The following is a 19,377-nucleotide window of genomic DNA, read 5'->3' as shown; positions in this document are numbered from 1 at the left end:
TCAGAGCGAGTGCGCGCAGAGGGCCTCTAAGCAGGAGTTTTATAAGGCCGGCGGCCCACTTTGCGGAAAATGCCGCCGGCCCTCCGGGTATCTGCCAGCCTCGGCAGATTGCCAGTCCGGGCCTGAGTGCAAGAAACCGCAGTCAGGCAGAGGACGTCAAACCACAGGCAGGCAGGTGGAGTGCAGTAAATTGCAGGCAGGCAAAGAACATCAGGAAACCGTAGGCAGGCAAAGTGCAGGAAACTGTAGGCAGGCGGAGGAGTGCAGGAGAAGCTCAGTAGCAAGCCAAAGTCCAGCAACACAGAAGTCTTACAAAGACACAAGGGTGTGTCTCAGTGAGCCTTATATAGATCCGGGCTGATGCTCACATGGGATCACGCCGGGCCATCTGACGTGGGATCACGTCCGATGTGGAGCACAGCAGAGTCCAGCGGACCGGGGAGAGGGAAGCAAGGTGTGTAACAGTATGTAAAAATGTATTACCCTAACCTTAGCCCTAACTCCATTCCTAGCCCTAATCCTAGTCCAAATTGGGGTTCGAATAAGTATGTCAAATTGTAAAATGTATTATAATGTTCAGTAGCACTCAGTGCAGTGACTCATTTAACGTTTGGGACGGGGTCAAAATATTGCGCTCCACAGAATTTGGTGCCTAGCACAACTGCCCTTGTGCACACTCCCCTCCATGCTACACCACTGAGTTCTCCAACCAATAAAGTACAAATATGCTAGGGGCCACCATCGTCAAGTAACCCATTAGTTTCCATAACAGATCACTGGAAACAGTGTCTATGTCACTACATTAGGGTGGCAAATTCCTTTTATATATATCCTATGACATGTTGCAATGACCTACACCAGTATGATGCCCCCACAGTACAGATTCTCATACATTATGATGTTCCTACAGTGCCCCCTCATACTCTATGATGCCCCCACAATGCCTTTCATATATATCGCTCCCAGAGTGTGCTCCCCGCGGTATTATACCTCCACTGTGCCACCTCACCCAGAATGTGTCCTAGATAGGGCAGCGAACACACAAAGGCTGGATTGTGTAGCAGGGAGCTGATGGCATCCTGAGGATGCTGATACAGTTGAAACCAGGACATGACCCTGACCTCCCAGTACAGAGGGACAGTTTCCTAAATCTGTGAATGTTTCACTGGATCCGGTATGGTTGGGGGGGTATAGAAGATTGAGAATACTCTGTGCTGCAAGTTCAAGATTTGTACTTATACTGTGAATGTTATATTATAATATCAAGATAGTCCCTACTGAAATGAGTAGTAGGGTTGTATAGGTCCTAGTACAACAATATAAATTATACCTTTGAAGCCACATGTAAATTAGCATGGAAGTGCACTGGGGAGTGTCAATGCACTTGTTTCTGACCCACTTGTGCACCACGCCTCTGTCAGAGACTTCATCAGTAAGTGTGAGTTTAAAGTGAATTCTCCTGGAGTTATTGCCATGCTCTCAAAGTGAAAAGAGTCCCCGCCTAGATTTCCCCACATCATACCTTTGAAGCCACATGAAAATTAGCTTGTAAGTGCACTCAGGACGTGTCAATGTACATGGCACTGACCCAACTGTGCATCACGCCTCTGTCAGAGACTCCATCAGTAAGCGTGAGCTTAAAATGAAATCTCCGGGAGTTATTGCCATGCTCCCCAAAGTGATAGGAGCCCAGTCAGGACACTAGGAGTTGTGGTTTTGGAGAGTCACAGGTTGCAGACCACGGTATCCAAACTTTGAGAACAGTAATAGTCTCATGGTGTCGGGTGTAGATGAATGTGGTCTTTGTGACAGCGACTTGGCTCATGTTTGGTGGGAGAATATATTTGGACAGGCTGGATATAAGTGTCCATTTCTGGGATTTGCACTGGATAATTAATAATCCCGCTGTGTACCAGTTGCACCATAACTAACGCCATCCACATCTGTGTCTACTTATTCCCAAGGGTCTGATATCACATTTTCCTTTGCAAATAAGACAAATCACTTGCACACATAGTCTGCATAAGTAATGATGAATGTGCCAAGTTATAGAGTAATGTTGCTGTATAATTGGTCAGATTGGATAATTGGGAGTCTGTAAGAGCAGTGTGACATCGGTGGGAGAGATATAGAGCTCTATAGGCAGCAGTCTACAGATGTTCCAACATCTCATCCACACGCTCTGATGAATATGTGCAGTATAAATTGACGCTGCTGTCAATTCATTTTTTAACACTCCCATTATAGTTTTCCTTTTACCCCAGTGACCAGGAACCCGTGTCCCTCATCTCTTGTGGACCTACTACTCCTAGCATCACCTAACTTTCTGAACTTGCTTGGTCTTCCATTACTCACACCGTTTTTCCATGTTTATTCTTTAGTCTAAAGATAGAAGTCGGCATCGGCATCTGGGTGTAATTGGATAACACTGGAAGTCATTTTTTTAGATGTTTTTAAGCATGAACTTTATAAAACGGAAAAGTTTAGGGCGTTCCTCGCCGAGTAGGAGGATTGTTCGCAAATGTACAAGATGTTTGTTGGAATTGCTGAGAATTTAGGCTGCAGATTACAATATGTCTAGTCCGATCGCTTGTCTGTGCGGGGAGGCTGAGGGCATCGTGCCCACGTGGGTTGAGGAACAGCAATTCTCAAACAAGTCTCACAACCAAAACATTTGTGTAACTTGTCTGCAGCTTCATCTCGCATGACTATTTTACAGCTGTAAAAAAGCAAAAACAAAAACAGCCAAAATGCAGACAAGATGCAGTCACAAGTGACTTGCATTGACGTCTAGGTGCACAGCTGGCGACCAGCGACAGAAGTTTGAACATGTTTGGAAACATTTGCCACTGTTGTAGATGTTATAGGTTGCAGGTCACAGTGTCAGAAATTATTGGATGCGATGTGACACAGTGATCTCAATGGGTCATGGATTTTGTAGCCCTAGCCGAATGGTCAGTCAGGAGTTCGACCTACTAAAGAGACCAGCAGAGGGCGCTGTCTTTATGTTAATAGAATCTTAGTAAATGAATAAAGATGGGGGATACTTGGCGACTTTGAAAGGGACACATGTCGTGCAGTCAGAGATCGCTGTATACCTCTGCTACCTCCCAAGCATAAGGCAGGTGAATTTGACTTTATTGGTACCCACAAAGTACCACGACAGAGAAAAGCAAGTCCAACTGTTTCTGGCTTTTTGCGATTTTTTTGCAGTACCGGCCAGATCGTCATTCAACCCCATTCAACTGTATAATGCTATAATGTTAGAAGAGGCATAGAGTGACTTATTATCACGCCATGTATCTTATATATGAGTGGTAGATGGGTCATAGGCCCCCTCAATAGATAGCCTGGTTGCTTCTACTGCAACACTTATAACAATGGTCTACAACCTTTTCTAGTTGTTCTAAAACTACAACTCTCAGTATGTTCTGACAACTGCAGGATGGATGGATCCTAGCTAGCCTAAGACTAAGGGCTCATTTCACATGTAAAGCGCCGTGGAATAAATGGCGCTATAATAATAAATAATAATGATTCAGACATTCATGCAAATCAATCTGATCTTGGACCGCAATGCACAGACTGGCCGCTGCCCACCCAAGCAGGACAGCCTCATAGAAATACATGAAGCTGTCGTGCTCGGGTCGGGAGAGGCGCGGCCTATCTGTGCATCAGAGGTCTGATCTCGGACCGACCTGCACCGACGTCTGAACGAGCCCTAACCAGGTTGCATTCTCCAACAAACCTCTGAATAATCAGAAATGCTTTATCCTGTGCAGTCACATTACTGAAAATGATGATTGGTCCCCATGGAAAAAAATAATTGCAGAGGTTTTGGTATCTGGAGTTTTTATTGAACCACTTGTATTGTTGGAGGTGAGAGGAGCATTACACCGGTAGATGTCTGATATTGTCTTGGTCCAGTTTGCCATATTTGTGTATTTAGTTGCAATACCAAACACAACCTCTGTACAAGAGTGGTGCTGTTTGTCCTAATCTAAGACAACCCCTTTAATCCTTACCAGTAAAATATTTTCCAGAATGTTATAACAAAGAAAATATGAACGTAAGAAAGTCTGCACGTCTCTATCCTGCGCAGTGCACCGGCGCAGAGATTATCTCAGTATAGGAATGTGTGCAGATAAAAAAACTACAAATCCCATGAAGTCATCAGCAAGAAATCTGTCCTGACATTCCTTCCTTCATGTCCGCACTGTTGATACAACCTTATCACCCCGGGCTCTAGACTTATCCAGACACGAGAGCATTTGGTCCAAAGACACAGAAGAGATTTGTATATGGCAAGGACTATTCTGGGATTTATTGTAGCAATACGCACTGGTTTTAAGTCTCAAACTTTAACTGCAGTCCAGTATAATACATTGAGTTTTAAAAACCTTACAGACTGCAAGTATCCATAGTTAAAGTCAATCAGTAGCGCTATAGAGGGTGTAATTGGCAGTTACTTCCTCTAGAGGGAGCTGATGGGGGCACAAGTTTGCGGTAACACTCCAGACTCATTCAATCATTTGCACCTGTTCAGTGATCTTCAGCAGTTGGTAGCAGCCGCACGGTGGGAGCGTACCCAAAAAGTCTCTATACAGACTAGACCATAGGCCTCGAAAGTTTCAAGTAAGCCTCATTCAGACATCTGTTTTTGACAGGTAGAACACATGCTATAGTCTACGGGGCTGCTCACAAGTTCGTAGGTTTTTGTGGATTGAGTATCAGCAAATAGGGAAAAAACAGTGTCAGGTTTTGATCCATTCATCTATTCAAATCAATGGGTTCGTGAAAAAAAAAAAAAATTGGCGGCAAGCAGATGCCGCTTTGTGTCGTCAGAGTGCTGCCAGTTTTTTTTTTTTGCTTTACATGAGAAAAACCGATGACCTACAGATGGTAAAAACTGAGACGCAGAGCAAAAACGGCTGAAAATCAGATCCCGCACACTGGTGAGAAATCATCATTCAAGAGCTGAAGCAGAAAAAATGCTCCAAAGACGCACATATGAAAAGCAAAGTGGTTTTAAAATAGAAATGAATATCAAAATTTTTTCAAGTGTTATTAGCAGACCCACTAAGAAAAACCTCCTTCAATACGTACCATTAGCCAACATAAGTTCACATCTTATTTTTCGCTTTTGTAGATTTTGATATTTCAAAGTCCCGACTGGGTATTGTATCATCTAGTCTTGTTTTTCCTCATTTTTCTACTATGGTATAATCTTATTTGTATTTATTACTTTATTTGAATACATTATGTCTAATTTATCACCTATTTGGGGGTGCTGCTCCCCCCCCCCCCCACCACCTCTAAGCAAATATGCATTTGGCACCCTTAGTCACATGCCAACAAGTTGCTCTACCTAATTCTCTCAATGTTCAGTGAAAAACTGAAAGAAGCTCATTGTGATGTGCCCGTAAGTATGAAAATCACATATGAGTGAAGTGACCATGTGATGACTACTGGAACCAGCAAGCAGAGGTGAATCCTGACAGTGAGGATATTACACACTGTTAGGATTGGCTACAGGGCTTCATTTTATAATTAACGGGCTCGTCCAGGTTTGAGATGAAAGTCTACAGTCACTGTATGTCACTGCAGGCTTCTGAATTCTCACAGCGCATGCACTACACACTTTTAGGATTCTCCCTTACCTGTGGCAAGAGTGGACGGTCATGTCAGCACAAGTATGCGATTTGTATACTTCTGGCTACATTCCGACTAGACGTGTCCGGCCTCGCTCAATTCATTTTAATTGAGTGATGCCCCATATGTCTAGTCGGCATGTGACTGCATGTGTACAATTCGCCAGCACCAGAGAATCCTGACAGCGTGCATTGAGAATTCAGAAGTCTGCAGTCACACAGAATGACTACAGACTCCTCACAAACTTGGACAACCCCTTTAATGCTCCTAAGGGCTCTTTAAACACGTCAGTGTGTCAGGTACATGTGGTGACAGTTTCCACACGTACTGGAGACACTGACACGCAGACCCATTCAAATCTATCGGTCTGCACACATGTCAGTGTGTTCCCATGGACCGTGGGCAAAACACGCTGACATGTCCGTTTTTTACACAATGCACGGTCCGCAAAATGTCTCATGCTGAACACACACAGATAACATGCGTCTGTCATCAGTGTGACACGTACCGGTGACTGGGAATCAGCGATACAGTTAGCGCTATTCCCAAGTGCTGGGTGCTGAACACTGCCCTCATCATTGTCCCTTGCTCGCGCTTTGATCAGCACGAGCAAGGGACAATGTTGGGAGCAGTAGTCTGCTCCCGCAGTGTCCCTGTGTAAAAATAAGAATAAAATAATAAAATCCTTATACTCACCTGTCTGGTGATGTCCCCAGCTGTAATCCGCTGATGCTGAGGAGCTGGGGAGAATGACTCGCTGCAGCAAGCGGAGACCTGCACTGAGCAGTGTCCTGTCACTCACTGAGCTCTGCTCAATGCAGGTCTCTGCTCGCTGCAGTGAGTCATTCTCCCTAGCTCCTCGGCGTCAGAGGATTACAGCTGGGGACATCCCCGGACAGGTGAGTATAAGGATTTTATTCTTATTTTTACACATGGACACTATGGGAGCAGACTACTACTCCCAACATTGTCCCTTGCTCGTGCTGATCACAGTGCGAGCAAGGGACAATGATGAGGGCAGCTTTGAGCTCTCAGAGCTTGGGAACAGCGCTAACTGTACACTGATTCCCAGGCACCGGTACGTGTGCTCCTGATGCGGCACACGGTTGCCACACGGATATCTCCGGTACGGATTTTACCAGTACCGGAATTATCCGTACGTCTGAAACCGGCCTAACATAAATAAAAACATAAATTAGTATCACAAAAAACATTTACATCCAGGTACCTTATAAATGACATTGTCTCTCATTGGAGTCATCCACTTTCTTTTCTTCATCTAGTTCAGAAGCCAAGATGACTTTCCAAGCTCATCTCTGCAGACTTCCATCTTCTCCGGTCTTCTGCAGCACATCCCAAAACGGTGCCCTTAAAGATAGGAGTGTCATTATAATGTTCCTGAATAAAAATATGTGCCCTACGCTGAGCCCCTGAATGAATAATTGCTCCTCACTATATTCCCTGCACAAAATATGACCCCCACACTGTCCCTCTGATGTTAGATGCCCTCCTCACTGCCCCCTTCTTACCATACTGGGTCCCCTCTTCAAACTGTGACCGCCCTATAGGGCCCTGTCTTTATACTGTGCCCCCTCCTCACACTTCCCGTCCTTGGCATACGGTCCGCTCCTGGTTATGCCCTTACATGGTTCCCCCATGCTACCCCACCCCCACACCACACACTACTCAGTCTTTATTCTGTGCCTACTCCCACTTTTCCCCTCACCCATGACAGCACACCTTGAGAGAGAGGCATCCGCCCCACCAAGGACAGGAAACCGTCTGAAATAAAAGGGCGGTACCTCTCCCTCGCTTCAGTTGGTTTCCTGTCCTTGATGGGAACTTGTCTGGAAGAAAGAAGACTTACCTGGGGCTGTTCCGGTGTGGAAGAGCGGGCACTGGCCTGTGCACCGGGTTCGTCTCCAGAAGCGCCATCCGCAGCTCCCCTGGGGTCCTGCGTCCGAGCGGGCGCACGCGGTGAGGCAGGCTCCGTCCTCCCGTAGACTGTGGCGCCGTCCTCCCCCTGTCAGCTGCGACTCCCGGGTATGACACGCCTGACGTTACGGCGCGGGGCACGCTGGGAGAGGCGTGCCAGGTGACGTCAGGGGGCGGCGCCCGATCCAAGATGGCGGCGCCCTGTGAAGCGTTCCAGGCCGTTTTTTTTCGGATTGGAGCTCCGGCCTGGGAAGGGGGAGGACCCATGAACCGGAGGAGGTTCTGGATGGCCCTATTTTAGGAGGGGGGGTTATCCTGGAAGCGTGGTACGCTTCTGAAGCATGGCTGACCAGGATAGCCAAGAGCAGCAGCTAACCCCCCCCCCCTCAGCAATGGAAGACGCAGAGGGATGCCTCTCACACGGGCAAGCCGCTCGCGCAATCGCAGTGGCAGCCACTGGAGCAAGGTGTCAAGCGCCTCTGGACCATCCAGAAAGGAATCATCGGTTCCGCTACAGCCTCCAAATCCGGTACCCGTTTGTGACTCCCGGGGGTGAATGATCTTCGTGAATGTCACCTTTTAGTAATGGGAAGTCTCTTATGTGCTTCCTTTTATAGGAGCATAAGAAGAGTAGCGCCAAGCAAAAGCACAGAATGTGTGCCCTATGCCAAACTTCCCTTCCCATAGATTGGCAAAAGCCGCTTTGCCCGAACTGCGTTGCTAAAACTATAGTGGAAAATTCCCTGGATTTCGCATCTAATTTGAAATCTATAGTCCACGCAGAGGTTCAGGGGTCCCTGAAGGGGTTGCTTAGAGGGAAGAAAAGATCCCATAGAGATGTCTCCTCCAACTCTGATTCCTCCCAGTCCGAGGATCTGTGGCTGAGTGATTCATCATCCTCTTCCTCATCGGATAACGGTAGACCCTGTTTCCCCATTGAGAGTACGGACAGACTGGTTAGAGCAGTCAGATCAACCATGGGTCTGGGGGAGGAGAAAGCATCCAAATCCCGGGAAGACGTTATGTTTGCGGGCCTTGGAGAAAAAAAGAGATACTCCTTTCTGGTAAACATTAAAATTCAGGGCCTCATTGACCGAGAGTGGAAGAAACCAGAAAGATCAGGGGCCTTACCCTCCTTCTCTAAAAGAAGGTACCCCTTCGAAGAGAAGGACTCTGAGCCTTGGGATAGGATCCCCAAAGTTGACGGGACTGTAGCCAGGTCGTCCAAAAAATCTTCCCTGCCCTTGGAGGACTCAGGCGTATTAAAAGATGCCCTTCATAAAAAGGCTGACTCCTTTCTGCGTCACACTTGGGAAGCTGCAGCAGGAGGCCTGAAGCCAGCGGTTGCTGGCACCTGTGTGGCAAGATCCCTAATGGTGTGGCTCCAACAGTTGGAGGACCAACTTAAGGATAAAAAGGTCTCTAGGGATAGAATCCTTTCAAATCTACCCCTAATGCAGGCAGCATCGACCTTCCTGGCGGACTCTTCAGTAGACTCTGTCAGGCTTTCGGCTACATCAGCGAGTCTATCTAATGCTGCCAGACGGGCCTTGTGGCTCAAAGGTTGCCCAGGCGACCTACAGTCCAAGCATAAATTGTGTTCCCTCCCGTGTGACGGTAGACTCCTGTTTGGCCAGAAGTTGGAAGACCTTTTAGAAAAGGCGGGCGATAGGAACAAAGGGTTCCCAGGATTTTCAGGACTCAAAAAAGTTTGGTTTTCGGAGGAGAAAATTTAATCGGTCGCCCTCCAGGAGACAGGAGAAGATGGGAGACCAAGTCCAAAAAGGAGTCGGGCTATATGTTTGGAGGACCATTGTGATGAAAGCCGGCCGGTGGGTGCAGCTCTCTGGCGCCCCCTTACCTCTCAGGTCAGTCAAGGTACTGCACCTAGAGAAAGTAGTGCCAGGTAGCTGCAACCAGCGCAGGGAACACGGTAGTGTGTTATCCCTTCAACGTCACTAAACAGCACAACTCGCTAGCGCCCTCTTAGCCTCAGGTCAGTCAAGGAACTGCACCTAGGATAAGCGGTCGCCAGAGAGACTGTCCTGTAACCTACTGGGTATCGGGGCCCTCTGTAGTGAGGGCGGTATATATATCTTCCTTGGCCGCGCCAGGAATATATATATCTGAACCTCCGACCGTCACTACCAGCCTTCCCCAATCCCCAGTTGGTATGCTGCCACCAGTCCCTATTTTAGATATACGCCCAGTCCGTGAATGGGCCTATATCGGGTCAGGAACCAACCCTGGGTAGCGTTTTTGGCTTGAGCCGAGCTCACACGGACGTGCATTCGTTATGCAGAATAAAAGGCAGGCCCACAATTACTTGAGGTAATTGATTATAATAATACACTAGATACACGATATACAACTAAATATACACAGGTATAAGGTCAGGCTAAACTATACAACAATGGAATACAACACACAGAATCACCACAGCATATCAGTTACCGGTTTCTTGATTTTCTTGTGACGCAGGGAGAGGATTCTGCGATCGCAGGCACGGTTCTTTGTTACAGGCTGAGGCCTACCACCGCATGGTCAAACTGCTCCTCCCCTTGGTGGCCTCAGCTGGTGCTCAGATGTTCAGCACACCACTCTTGGGTCAAGACTGACTTGTCTCTTGTCTGTCCTGCTATCTTACCTGCCCTGTCCCGCCCACTGCTGGTGAGGTCAGCTGGCTCAGTCTCCACCCTCAGGTCTAACTTCGATCAGAAGCCCAAATTCTATGGAACCCAATAACTTCTTCTGGGATGGTCTCATGATACCCCCAGGGGTTCCCATGGATTCGGGCCGCCGTAACCGACCTTTTGATATCAATTATGATACCATACGGTCCTCAGGAATGGCTCCGCGCTATATCTTGGCTTCCAGAGCACGTACAAACGTCTACCGCGGAGGCTTGTGTGCGCAATGGCTCCGGGACGCCGTGATATTTTTTTATTGGCCCATCCCACGCAACATGCGTGTACTATTCATGTTTCTATATCTTATGCCTCCATGCTTGTGACAGACAAAGAAACTAGTCCTATGGGACAAATGGTCAGGTACAGATAGACGAAGCACCCCCCCCTGCTGGCTGTGTTTCCTCTCGAAGTCTTTGAAGCTCCTAGCATTCAAGTGTTAAGTAGGCTTCTTATCTTACAGGAGCCTGGATGGGGGGAAACTATCTAGTTGACGTTTTAACAGAAGGTCCAGCAAGGGTGGGGGCTGCTGAAGTGTGGCCATCCCTGGATATGATTTATCATTACCAAGATGGCGGCTACAGGTTCATCACACCTCCCCCTATACGAGGGCGCGAGGGGGTAGCACATTCCTGTGTTCCCCCGTGCGTCCTTCTGCACCCTCCCCTTGCCGGGATAACCCGTCAGCGTTACCGTGGTCACGGCCTCTTCTGTGGCGAATGGAGAAGTGGTACTGCTGGAGAGCGAGGCTCCAGCGTAGCAACCTGCCATTCGACCCAGAGACCGTGTGTAACCAGCTGAGGGGGTTGTGGTCCGTCTCCACGGTGAAATGGCTCCCGTACAAGTAGGGCTGCAGACGCTGCAGGGCCCATACAATTGCCAGGCATTCTTTTTCCACCGTGGAGTAAGCCACCTCCCGGGGCAGTAGCTTCCTGCTCAGGTACAAGACAGGATGTTCCTGGCCTGTCGTGTTGACCTGACTTAGCACAGCACCGAGGCCAAAGTCACTGGCGTCGGTCTGTACCACAAACGGCCGGTCGAAGTCGGCAGCTTGCAGTACAGGGGAGCTACTTAGGGCGGCCTTGAGTGCCCCGAAAGCTGTCTCGCAGGCGACTGTCCAGTCGACTGCGACGGGCAGCTTCTTCTTGGTGAGGTCCGTCAGGGGCTTGGCCAGGGTGCTATAGTGTGGGACGAACCTCCTATAGTACCCGGCGGTCCCCAAGAAGGACATCACCTGCTTTTTGGTCCTAGGAGTGGGCCAGGATGCGATGGCATCCACTTTCCCCGGTTCTGGCTTCAGAACCCCCCCGCCTACCCGGTGACCCAGGTAGAGGACCTCACTCATGCCCAGCTGGCACTTTTCCGGCTTGATGGTCAAGCCTGCCCGGTGGATCCGACCGAGCACCTGCCGCAGGTGCTCTAGGTGATCCTCCCAAGTGGGACTGAAGACTGCAATATCGTCCAAGTACGCAGCCGCGTACCCTTCAAGTCCCTCAAGCAGCGTATTGACCATCCGCTGAAAAGTGGCAGGGGCATTCTTCATGCCGAATGGCATCACTGTGGACTCGTACAGTCCAAAAGGGGTGATAAAGGCAGAGCGTTCCCTTGCCGCGGGGGTCAGAGGAATCTGCCAGTACCCCCGGCTCAGATCCATGATGGTCAGGTACTTAGCCCCGGCCATCCGATCGAGCAGGTCATCGATGCGTGGTATGGGGAACGCATCGGTGGCCGTTACAGCGTTGAGCCCCCGGTAGTCCACGCAGAACCGTGTAGTTCGGTCCTTCTTTGGTACGAGGACTACAGGCGAGGCCCACGCGCTGCTGGATGCCTGGATCACCCCCAGCTTCAGCATCTCGTCTATCTCTTGGCGCATGTTTCCCTGCACCTCGAAAGAGACCCGATATGCTGAACGCCGGATCGGCGGGTGATCGCCAGTGTCCACGTCGTGGACAGCCATCTCAGTCCTTCCGGGCAGGCTGCTGAACAGCCCCCGGAAGGGGTGCAGGGTGGTCCCCAGCTGGGACCGTTGGTCCTCCGTGAGCTGGTGGCCAACCCCCACATCCTCGATGGACCCACCCGCCTTGGCTTGGGTGAGCAGATCCAGGAGGGTTTCTACCTCTCCTTCCTCGGGAAGGTTGCACACTGGGTGGGCAGTCGCTTCCCGCTCATGATGAGCCTTCATCATGTTCACGTGGAAGGCCTTCCTCCTTCCACGGGCGTGATCCAGGGTGACCAGATAGGTGACGGCATTGAGTTTCTGGTGCACGAAGTAGGGACCTTCCCAGGCTGCCTGAAGCTTGTTCTGTGGTACGGGGACCAGTACCCACACCTTTTGACCCACCTGGTAGGTCCTCTCACAAGCATTCTGGTCGTACCACCGCTTCTGGTCGGCCTGGGCCTGGGCCATATTGTCCTGCACCAGCTTTGCCAAGGCCATCATCCTGTCCCGGTGGCGCACGACATACTCGATGACCGACACCTCGGGGGTGGCCAAATCCCCTTCCCATGCTTCCTTCACCAGAGCCAGGGGGCCCCGTACCCGTCGCCCGTACAGGAGCTCAAAGGGGGAGAACCCCGTTGAGGCCTGCGGAACCTCCCGGTAAGCAAATAGGAGGTGTGGGAGGTAACGCTCCCAGTCTCTCCCGTGGGAGTCGACCAACATCTTAAGCATCTGCTTTAAGGTGCCATTGAACCGCTCACACAGGCCATTAGTCTGTGGGTGATACGGGCTGGCCACCAGATGTTGCACCTGCATTTGCTTACAGAGGGACTCCATCAGCCGCGACATGAACTGGGTCCCTCGGTCGGTGAGCATTTCTTGGGGGAAACCCACTCTGGAGAAGATCTCCAGTAAGGCGGTAGCCACCTTGTCGGCCCGAATGGACGACAAAGCTACCGCTTCCGGGTACCGGGTGGCATAGTCCACTACCGTGAGTATGAAGCATTTCCCGGAGTGGCTGGGAGTGGACAGAGGTCCAATAAGATCCACAGCGACCCTCGAGAAAGGCTCTTCGATGATTGGCAGAGTTACCAGTGGGGCTTTGGGGAGCGGCCCCGCCTTCCCCACCCTCTGACAGGTGTCACACGAACGGCAGTAGGCACCCACCGCGGCTCCCATCCCAGGCCAGTAGAAATGCTGAGCTATCCTGGCCTTGGTTTTAGCGATCCCTAGGTGTCCGGCCATCGGAATCTCGTGTGCGATCCGCAACAATTCCGCCCTGAACGGATAGGGTACCACTAACTGTCGGTCCCTGGGCCACGCCTCCGGTGAACCCTGCTGGACCGTTACCCGGTACAGCCGTCCCTGGTCCCAGACCACACGCTCGCAGTCTGACTCCATGGGAGGCTGTGCCGCCTGTTCCTTGAGAGCTTTCAGGCTGTCGTCTGCTTCCAACGCAGCCTGAAATTCCTGACTTGATGTGGCCAGAATCGACGAAACTGCCACATCCTCTGTCAGCCCCTCCGGGCATGTCACCTGGCCGCTGTCTGACCCGGCAGACACTTGGTCAGAAGTGGGGAAGCCGTCGGACCTCTGCAAGGCTCCTTGGGCTCCGGCGCTCCCACTCCTGGTGACAGCGGCTATGACCGCTGTGACCGTGGGTAGTGCCTGCTTCCCCTCTGTTTCTGACCAAGCCGCCCGATCAGGCAGGCTTCCTAGGCCTTTGGACATCTCGGATGTGGGGAACTCCTGCCCTGGGGTCTTACCTGGCGGCTCCTCTCTTGGGACACCCCCACCTCCCATGGCCTGTTCCTCCCCCTGCAGTGGGCCTATACTCAGCAGCCTGGATACCCCTGGGAGCCCTACACTGCCGGTAGCTGCCCCCCTCTCCATCCCTGAGCTTCCCTCTACAGAATCCTGCCCGCCCCCTCCCTCACCGGAGGACAAGAGGTCACGGCACGCCGGCTGAGCACCTCTGCGGGCATCCCCACACTCCCCACCTGCTTTCACTAACCCTGTTTGTGTTGTGTCTGTGCAGGTGTTACCCTCAGGTTTCACTCCCTCCTCCTCAGCAGGACACACACTACATACAACATGGTTGGCATTAGCAGCAGACAAATCAATACACTCTTGGGGGGCCGAACTTGGGGGTTCAGAGGGTACATACTGCGATACTAGACGCCCCAAGTCGGTCCCTAATAAAACATTTGCGGGAATATTTGGCGTTACTCCCACCTCCCGCATCCCCCTTCCGGCACCCCAGTCCAAATACACCATGGCAACGGGAAGTGCCGGCTCCACGCCTCCAACCCCGGAGACGGAAAGAGTCTTTCCTGGTACCAAGTCCTGGGGGGACACCACCTCAGGCCGTACCAGTGTTCGTTCAGCGCCCGTGTCCCGCAGTCCCATGACCGCAGAACGGCCTATGGTGACGGGTTGGATGTTGTCCAGGGACCTACCACCACCCCCTCCCACACACAAAACATTGGGCGCTCTCTGGGACTGGGATGGGGTCTTTTGGCGCTGGGGACACTCAGCCCTAAAGTGTCCTGGTTTGTTGCATAGATGACAACGTCTTACGTCTGGTCCTTGCCTGGAGAGGGCAACAGGGGGATACACCCCTTGTGTTCTAGGGGCCGGGGAAACAGGGGCATGACTGGGCTTACCCCCTCTCCAGGTGCTGCTGGCAGACTTCTTCAGCTCAGGCGCCCTGTTATTGGCATACTCGTCTGCCAGGGCGGCTGTAGCAGAAGCCCCTGTTGGTTTTCGGTCACGGAGGAACTGTCGGAGGTCCTCTGGGCAGTTCCACAAGAACTGCTCCGTGACGAACAGTTCCTGGACCTCCTGGCGGGTAGTAAGCGCTAGACCCGAGGTCCAGTGCTCTGCGGCTCTCAACAGCGCCCGCATATGATCGGTCCAGGTGTCCTTGGGGCCACGCAGCAGGCTCCGGAACTTCTGGCGGTACGACTCGGGAGTGAGGTTGTACTGCCGGATCAGGGCCCGCTTGATGCAGTCGTAGTTCTGTACCTCCCCGGCAGGTAAGTCCCCCAAGGCATCCAGGGACTTACCCCTCAAACGGGGGGTCAGGTATCTGGCCCACTGATCCCGGGCCAGATGGTGCTGAAGACAGGTCCGTTCAAATGCCACCAGAAAGGAGTCCAGGTCCCCATCCTTCTCCAGTAGAGGGAAGTCCTCAGCTCGGACTTTGGACGACTTGGTCTCCTGATGGGTTGGTTGCTCTAGCGGAAGCCCCCGCTGGGCCAGGTCCAGTTGGTGCTGGCGCTCCGCAGCTCGCTCTGCACGCTCCGCAGCCTCCCGGCGCTCTGCAGCTTCACGCTCCGCAGCCTCCCGGCGCTCTGCAGCTTCACGCTCCGCAGCCCGCTCCGCAGCCCGCTCCGCAGCCCGCTCTGCACGCTCCTCCTCCGCTGCCTTCTCTGATGCTGCCAGGAGGGTTTTGTAGACGGCATCGCCATGAGACTGGAGACTTGCCATAGCCGCTTGTAAAAGGGCTTGTGATCTGGACAGGCTGGGCTGGGTAGGTGGTGGGCAGCCCACTGCGGGACCGTATACTGGGGACTGGCTCCCTGAGGTGCCCGGGCTGGACTCCTCCTCGCCATGAGTAACAATGTCCTCCCCTCCTGCCACACGGACCGTAGCATTAGCCTCTTGCAGGGTCTTGCTCCTGGTGCCGTCTGCCATCTTGGTAACCGACACCGCTGCAACCCTGAGTTTGCACACACCTTGTTATACTTTTAGCCTGACCGTCTAACGTTGGGCTGACCTTAAGACTCCAGCAGTGGAAGTTACCACTGGCAGTCTTTAGTGCCTGGGAGTAGGGGTCCCACAACACTATTATTCTGCAATCCCACCGCTGCCACCAATGTGATGAAAGCCGGCCGGTGGGTGCAGCTCTCTGGCGCCCCCTTACCTCTCAGGTCAGTCAAGGTACTGCACCTAGAGAAAGTAGTGCCAGGTAGCTGCAACCAGCGCAGGGAACACGGTAGTGTGTTATCCCTTCAACGTCACTAAACAGCACAACTCGCTAGCGCCCTCTTAGCCTCAGGTCAGTCAAGGAACTGCACCTAGGATAAGCGGTCGCCAGAGAGACTGTCCTGTAACCTACTGGGTATCGGGGCCCTCTGTAGTGAGGGCGGTATATATATCTTCCTTGGCCGCGCCAGGAATATATATATCTGAACCTCCGACCGTCACTACCAGCCTTCCCCAATCCCCAGTTGGTATGCTGCCACCAGTCCCTATTTTAGATATACGCCCAGTCCGTGAATGGGCCTATATCGGGTCAGGAACCAACCCTGGGTAGCGTTTTTGGCTTGAGCCGAGCTCACACGGACGTGCGTTCGTTATGCAGAATAAAAGGCAGGCCCACAATTACTTGAGGTAATTGATTATAATAATACACTAGATACACGATATACAACTAAATATACACAGGTATAAGGTCAGGCTAAACTATACAACAATGGAATACAACACACAGAATCACCACAGCATATCAGTTACCGGTTTCTTGATTTTCTTGTGACGCAGGGAGAGGATTCTGCGATCGCAGGCACGGTTCTTTGTTACAGGCTGAGGCCTACCACCGCATGGTCAAACTGCTCCTCCCCTTGGTGGCCTCAGCTGGTGCTCAGATGTTCAGCACACCACTCTTGGGTCAAGACTGACTTGTCTCTTGTCTGTCCTGCTATCTTACCTGCCCTGTCCCGCCCACTGCTGGTGAGGTCAGCTGGCTCAGTCTCCACCCTCAGGTCTAACTTCGATCAGAAGCCCAAATTCTATGGAACCCAATAACTTTTTCTGGGATGGTCTCATGATACCCCCAGGGGTTCCCATGGATTCGGGCCGCCGTAACCGACCTTTTGATATCAATTATGATACCATACGGTCCTCAGGAATGGCTCCGCGCTATATCTTGGCTTCCAGAGCACGTACAAACGTCTACCGCGGAGGCTTGTGTGCGCAATGGCTCCGGGACGCCGTGATATTTTTTTATTGGCCCATCCCACGCAACATGCGTGTACTATTCATGTTTCTATATCTTATGCCTCCATGCTTGTGACAGACAAAGAAACTAGTCCTATGGGACAAATGGTCAGGTACAGATAGACGAAGCACCCCCCCCTGCTGGCTGTGTTTCCTCTCGAAGTCTTTGAAGCTCCTAGCATTCAAGTGTTAAGTAGGCTTCTTATCTTACAGGAGCCTGGATGGGGGGAAACTATCTAGTTGACGTTTTAACAGAAGGTCCAGCAAGGGTGGGGGCTGCTGAAGTGTGGCCATCCCTGGATATGATTTATCATTACCAAGATGGCGGCTACAGGTTCATCACTGCGATCGCAGAATCCTCTCCCTGCGTCACAAGAAAATCAAGAAACCGGTAACTGATATGCTGTGGTGATTCTGTGTGTTGTATTCCATTGTTGTATAGTTTAGCCTGACCTTATACCTGTGTATATTTAGTTGTATATCGTGTATCTAGTGTATTATTATAATCAATTACCTCAAGTAATTGTGGGCCTGCCTTTTATTCTGCATAACGAACGCACGTCCGTGTGAGCTCGGCTCAAGCCAAAAACGCTACCCAGGGTTGGTTCCTGACCCGATATAGGCCCATTCACGGACTGGGCGTATATCTAAAATAGGGACTGGTGGCAGCATACCAACTGGGGATTGGGGAAGGCTGGTAGTGACGGTCGGAGGTTCAGATATATATATTCCTGGCGCGGCCAAGGAAGATATATATACCGCCCTCACTACAGAGGGCCCCGATACCCAGTAGGTTACAGGACAGTCTCTCTGGCGACCGCTTATCCTAGGTGCAGTTCCTTGACTGACCTGAGGCTAAGAGGGCGCTAGCGAGTTGTGCTGTTTAGTGACGTTGAAGGGATAACACACTACCGTGTTCCCTGCGCTGGTTGCAGCTACCTGGCACTACTTTCTCTAGGTGCAGTACCTTGACTGACCTGAGAGGTAAGGGGGCGCCAGAGAGCTGCACCCACCGGCCGGCTTTCATCACAACCATCCTCAAATACAAAAAAGTCCTCCCAATGACGCCAGGCCGGAGGTAGGGGGGGAGGCTTTCCCACTTTTTTCCAGCTTGGAAAGCAATTACAGCAAACCCCTGGATTCTGAACATTGTGAGTGGTGGCCTGAAGATACGGTTCAGCCAGATCCCTTGTCGGACCTTTGTGGTTACCCCCAAAAGGAAGGTCCAGGAAGAACAAATAACACTGGAAGCAGAAATATTAGGGCTAGTAAGGAAACGGGTCCTTCTCGAAGTGCCGATACCACAAAGAGGTAAGGGATTCTATTCCCCTCTGTTCATGATAAAAAAAAAACCAATGGGTCCTTAAGGACCATCATCAACCTCAGGTGTCTGAACCAGTTAATAGAAAACCAGACTTTCAAGACGGAGTCAGTGAGCTCGGCAGTGAAGCTCTTGCACCACAATTGCTTTATGGCAGTAATAGACCTGAAGGACGCATATTATCACATCCCAATTCATCCAGACTACCAGAAGTATCTGAGAGTAGCCCTGTTCATTCAGAAAGAGCTGAGGCATTTTCAGTTTGCTGCCCTACCCTTCGGCCTCTCCATAGCCCCGAGAAGATTCACAAAACTAATAGCGGAAGTAACAGCCTTTCTACGAATCAAGAACGTAGTGATCGTGCCCTATTTCGACGACTTCTTAATAGTAGGGAAATCAGAAGTCCACTGCTCCAGTCAACTTCTAGAAGTCACGGCGGTGTTGCATCAGCTAGGGTGGTTGGTAAATTCCCAAAAGTCAAAACTAACCCCCTCAAGGACTCAGATCTTCCTAGGTCTAATCCTAGACTCTCGTCTCCAAGCCTGCTTCCTCCCAGAAGACAAGGTCCGCAAATTGATCATTTTAGTCTTGAAAGCCATGCGACCTCCAGTGATGTCCCTAAGAGAGGCAATGTCCCTCCTGGGCTCTATGACGGCCTGTCTCCCAGCAGTCAAATGGGCTCAGGGGCATATGAGTCTTCTTCAGTGGGAGGTCCTGTCAGCGCAGAGGTCCTTCAATGGGCATTTAGAAAGCAAGTTCTCTCTCTCCCCAGAAGCTGTGGATTCCCTTTCATGGTGGACAGACAGGGGAAATCTGACCTCAGGCGTACAGTGGTCCAG

The 19,377-nt window shown here is 51.3% G+C and overlaps 1 protein-coding gene across 1 annotated transcript in view; it reads left to right on the top strand.

Annotated features, from left to right (window-relative positions):
- Positions 1-315: 315 nt before the first annotated feature.
- LOC141174328 (sulfotransferase 2B1-like) overlaps positions 316-19,377 on the top strand; it is a 44,214-nt gene continuing 25,152 nt past the window's right edge. Inside the window, exon 1 of the mRNA XM_073659199.1 lies at positions 316-454. Within this exon, the coding sequence (XP_073515300.1) occupies positions 361-454 (94 nt within the window). The 5' untranslated portion in view covers positions 316-360. The remainder of the gene's footprint in view (positions 455-19,377) is intronic.

This window comes from Phyllobates terribilis, unplaced genomic scaffold (genome assembly GCF_046119375.1).
Source record: "Phyllobates terribilis strain yellow unplaced genomic scaffold, ASM4611937v1 Scaffold_13__5_contigs__length_258822181, whole genome shotgun sequence".
NCBI lineage: Eukaryota > Metazoa > Chordata > Amphibia > Anura > Dendrobatidae > Phyllobates > Phyllobates terribilis.
This window is presented reverse-complemented; position numbering and strand designations above follow the sequence as displayed.